Genomic DNA, 5,156 nt, shown 5'->3' with positions numbered 1-5,156 from the left:
GACTTATATACCTGGGCAGGTGGTCCGTGTGCGCAGTTTCGGGTGCGGATGACGACACTGTGGAAGGCGCTGGAACCTACTACGATGGTGAGGAGGCGCTGCGGCAGCGGGACGTGACTGTGCTGTGTTGTGTTGCTGCGCCAGCGGGACGTGACTGTGCTGTGTTGTGTTGCTGCGCCAGCGGGCCGCTGGCACTACACCTGATCGGGTGCGGGGGGTGAGTGCGTGCGTAACTGCGGCTGTGCTGTGCGCGCTCTAGCGGCGGCGGAGGGGAGGTGAAGAGAGGAGTGAAGGGGAATGGCACGCCGTAAGTACCTGCGCGGTGCTGGGGGTGCGGGCGGGTGTTCGTGAAGGGGTGCTCGGTCAGTGACTGCGCGGCTTGGTGTCGTGCATTTTCTTGAAGCATTGGGGGCATTAGCACTTGAGAGAAGATGCGTTACAGCTGCCTGGGGCGCGCTGAGGCTGTGGGTTTGCTTGAGAGGCTGTCGATGGGGTGGCTGGTGAGGTGGTGGTGTTTTGAGGGCGCTGCGAGTTGATGGGAGAGACCTACGGTGAAGGCTGTAGGAGGCGACTGTCACAACGCACGATTCTGGACTAGTAGATTGCACAATTCTATCCATTGGGGTCTATGGAGGCCGTCGTGGCTGTGGTTGTCGAAATTCTTGGGTGTTTGGGTGGCTTCGGGCGCGGCTTCGGCCGTGACAACATGACGTTGTACGTCCCCGACGCAATGGACCTACCAAACATGCGACCGAAGATTGCAACGTTCGATTTCGCCTACTATAGGCTCACTCCGACCAGCCAAATAACTTATTTGAATCAGTGATGCATATGTTTTGACGATTTGGTTGATCCTTTACTATCTGCTCGGCCGGCGACTGCCTCGTTACATGGTTGCAAGTCGCATTTCACTACGCGGGACATGCCCTCCATCTGCCAAATGCCCACACTCAGCTCCTCTCCAAACGAAACATTTTGTAAAGGCTTGTGTGATGAGATTCCGTGGGCGACGGCTGAGCAAACCTTGAAAGATGCGCGAGACGAGGTTTACAAGTGTGGAGTTACAAGCGGTCTGGACTGCGAACAAAAAGATGCTGGCCAAGGGGCCAATGAAACGCAATCACGAAGTACGTGCGGCATTTGACAAGCTTTGCGAACTGGGTCTTGAATTGGCTATGTACGGAGGCAATCTGTATGAGGTTTTGACAGAACCATGTCCGACCGGCGTCCTAGAACAGTGTCAGCGAAAGTGTCCTTATGGATTGGAGTGAGGAAGGAACCTACCATCGAAGAGAGAACTTCAGTGTTTGGGAACGTGACCATCTAAAGAATATCGGGTGCTCGAGATTTGACCACGAGAAAGTCGCTGATTGACCGATTCCTATAACAACCAAGTCAGCTGCGAGTCACAAACACGATGTTTGGGCGACAAGGACATACCAAGCACTTCCATTGTTCCAGTCGGCAGTGACAGACAGCACATCCGCCGTAGGGGTTGGGCGGCATGTCCATGTTGGAGTAGACAGGCGGGGGAGGGTCGGGCCTGTAAGGGGTGTCTGCAAGGCCAGAGCAGTTCCAGCTCAGACGGACACGAGAGTTGCCGATGGGGCAACCCTGCATCTGGTTGACGGCCATCTCGGCGGCGATGTTGGAAATGGCGACCGCCCTGTTGGGGTAGACAGGCGGGTGAGGGGCGGGCCTGTAAAGGGTGCCTGGAGGGCCGCTCAAGAGCGGGAAGAATGGCCTGTACGGCCTGGGGGGCCTGGAACAGCTGCAACAGCTGGGCAGCTTGGATTTTTGGCCCTTTAGGCCATTTGCGACCTGGGGATGTCAGTAGCCGAGAAAATAAAATAGCGGGAATGAAGTAGACGTACCCGACGGTCCTGCGGTGGCCATTAACAAGCCTACTTGAAGGCTTCGGTGAGAGGTGCCGGCTGAGGTTGAGGTTGAGGGGAGAGTGAGGAAGTGGGTGGTGGAGGAGGGGAAAGAGAGAGACTGAAAGAGAAGTATTTAAAAAAGAGAGCATCTCGGCTTGGCAGCAGGCCAGCCTGCCAAACCCTCCCACAAAAGCTCGCCCACAAACCCTCCCACAACAACACCCTCACCCTCTCTTCAGCACCCACAATGGCGCCCCCACAAGCCCCCCTATGCTTTACGATCCTGCGCGATGCGGACCAACAAGCCGTAAGCAGCGCGCCCTCCCGCGTGGTCTCCCCGCCCTTCACCCCGCGCGCGAACCACCGCCGCGGCGCGTACGGCCGCCTGCCACGCCACGGCCGCAAGAGTCAACCCCTGCGCGCCCCGCACACCAACCACGAGCTGTTCGCCTGCGGCATCATGCTCGCGATGCCTGTCGCGCCGGCTAAGTTTGTCGGGGTGGCTGAGGACTGTTTGGCGAAGGGGACGCTGCGGTATGTTTGTCTCCAACCCCAACTCCAACACCAATCCCTACCCCAAACCTACTAGGACGTTGTAATCGCTTTGGGTTCTGTGAAGGAAGGTGCCCGGTAGAAGGACGTGTGCTGACGTAGAGACACATAGCCCCGCCCCCGACTACTCGACCCTGCACCTCCCTCCCCCCGGCCGTCCAGACCTCCTCACCGGCGCGGTGACTAAGCGCGAAGAGCCGGTTTCCGGCCTTACGAAGGCTCTCCGTAGGGTGCAGGAGATGTGCGGATACCGCAATTAACCCCACCTTTTCATTTCCCCCCAGGTACGTGTTGTTGAGAACCCCGAACCACTCGGACTTGGGGCTGTACTAACGTAAAGACGGGGATGAAAAAGGGATGAGAGAGCTCTGTGGGTTATAGCACTGCGGTGGGGGGAGAAGGAAAAAGGCAAAGGCAAGGAGAAGAAGAGCGGGCGAAAGGCCCTCTCCCCGCAGGAAGTGCCTCTCCCCGCAGGAAGTGCCTCTCCCCGCAGTGAACATCTGGAAGCACGGCGCCTGGTCGGGAAGGTTCTTGGGATGAATGAGTTCTTTGTCAGATATTGGGATGGTTGGACGACTTTGGACATGAGCAATGCGAGCGAATTCTAATACTTAGTTTGGGGAATGCTATAAGTTTCTTTTTCTGCATAAGACCTTGGTTTACTGTGTGATGCTTTAAACCTTCAAGGCTATTGCGCTTGCGAAGGTGATTTCTTAGCTTTAAGTCTGCTCCTTACGGTAAATAATACTCGTATCTCTCTCCCTCCTCATATACATAAACGGTATACAGCCACGCCATACCCAGCCCGCAAAGACTTAGAACGCAGAATATACACAAGAGCAGCCTAAAGCTTCACAGGCCTCTATAGCACAAAGGCGAATACCAACCTTCCAGAACTAGCCATGGACGACGGCATAGACAAACACCCTAAGCACCTTATGCGATACTGCGATACTGTCCTTGTGCTGTGCGGTATTCATCTAGAGCCGGCGTGCTTGGAATTCGTGGCGGCGTGAACGACTTGTACGCGAACGGGCATTGGTGGACGTAGGAACTGCGAGGGCGGAAGCACGTCTCCATACTAATCACGTACCTAGATTATGATGATATGCAGCAGCACGCCTAATATTCTAACATCAGCAAGCACACATAATAGCGACGGGCATTATCACAGGTCACGATAGAAAATAGCAAGAAGGAGAGAGAATTATTTATTATAAAGCGCGCTGGTGGAGACGTATTAAGAGGACAAAGAGTCCCGGTATTTCGATACATGCAACCCTTAAAGTTCAGAAGTCAGTGTAGATGTCTGGAACTCATGGTCGACGGAGACAGGGCGTGTTGGCTTACCTGGTGTTCCCTAAACGTAGTCCTCGGTCTCGCCCTCGACCAGGATGTAGAGTTTTGGCGGCTCACCCCCGGCCAGGCACTCATGGCCCTCAAGGCGTTCGGTTCCAGAGTACTGAGTGAACTTTATGTGGTACATGGATGAGGTTGAGGCGCCAGTAATGCTCGGAATCTTGGCCGGGTAGAAGCCCTTGTCGCTAGACTTCCATTTTGCCAGGACAATGTCGTTGCCGGCCACACAGGGCCCATGTTCATACGGAGATTCTCACGCCATCCATCCCTAACCGCAAGAGCGGTACCGCGCTTCGACGAGAGATACTCGCGTTCAAGCGACCAGTGTCCGGGGGCGGGCACGACATTGCGATGAGATTTAATGGACGCGAGCATTCGCGGATGGTGCCGACGTGTCAGTCCATTCAACAAGCTCGGGTTTTCTGACCAGAGCTTTGAGCTCTGCAATCGACAGCTTGTTCTGCTGCTGTCGCCCGTCTTTTTTGACATCTTCTGCCCTTCATCATCCTCGGCGGGAATGTCGTCATTGTCTTCGTAGAAGACCTCCGGCTTCTCTGGTTTCAGAAGCATCTGTTTGTTGGAGCCTCTGAATGACGCCCTAGAATTAGTAAACTTGCTTCCTGACATGAGCCTTGGGCTCTGCTATGGGCTTCTGTTAGTAGCTGAAGTCAAGGCAGACGCGACTTTGTAGCTTACCGAAAAAGACGCAATATTAATTAGATGTCCGACCGAACCCTCCGCAAAGGGACTTGACACGAGCATTCGCGGATCTGGTGCCGACGTATCAGTCCATTCAGCAAGCTCGGGTTTTCTGACAAGAGCCTGAGCTCTGCAACCGACTTCTGTTAGCTGAGGTCAAGGCGGACGCGGCATCATAGCTTACCTTGTTGTAGACTGCAGCATCGTTGGCGCGAGCTCAACGGAAGAGATGCCCTGTGGGCTGGTGGTCGTGACTTGGAGAGACCAAGGGAAAAAAATTTTGGGCGAAGAGGGGTGGAGTGGTGTCGTGGAGATTCTAGCGGGCGGGTGAGAGGTGAAGGATTGTCTCGGAGCTTGACTAGCGCCGAAAGAAGGCTAGCGTTCGATTCGACGTTATGACGTGCAGCTTTGAGTTGAGTTGAGTTGAGTTGTATTCATTTACCCTGACCCATCGCCCTGAGCGATATGCAGGCTACGACTATTCAAGAGTTTTGCTACTAGTTTACATGTGATTTGTCAATCTGGTTATGAGTCGATTGAGTGATTGAGTTGAGTTGAGTTGAGTTGTATTTATTTACCCTGACCCATCGCCCTGAGCGATATGCAGGCTACGACTATTCAAGAGTTTTGCTACTAGTTTACATGTGATTTGTCAATCTGGGAGGAAAA

At 54.4% G+C, this 5,156-nt stretch overlaps 1 protein-coding gene across 1 annotated transcript; it reads right to left on the bottom strand.

Moving 5' to 3' along the window:
* Positions 1-3,789: 3,789 nt before the first annotated feature.
* On the bottom strand, positions 3,790-4,415 carry K452DRAFT_341252 (uncharacterized protein; the record flags this gene model as incomplete). Its single annotated transcript, XM_033545364.1, has 2 exons — positions 3,790-3,978; positions 4,017-4,415. The coding sequence occupies 2 exons, from the start codon at positions 4,413-4,415 to the stop codon at positions 3,790-3,792; spliced, it is 588 nt and encodes a 195-aa protein (XP_033392992.1).
* Between the last annotated feature and the right edge of the window lie 741 nt (positions 4,416-5,156).

The sequence above is a fragment of the Aplosporella prunicola genome, assembly GCF_010093885.1.
Source record: "Aplosporella prunicola CBS 121167 unplaced genomic scaffold K452scaffold_31, whole genome shotgun sequence".
In the NCBI taxonomy this organism is placed as follows: domain Eukaryota; kingdom Fungi; phylum Ascomycota; class Dothideomycetes; order Botryosphaeriales; family Aplosporellaceae; genus Aplosporella; species Aplosporella prunicola.
The sequence above is the reverse complement of the archived record's forward strand: the minus strand, read 5'-3'. Positions and strand labels throughout refer to the sequence as shown.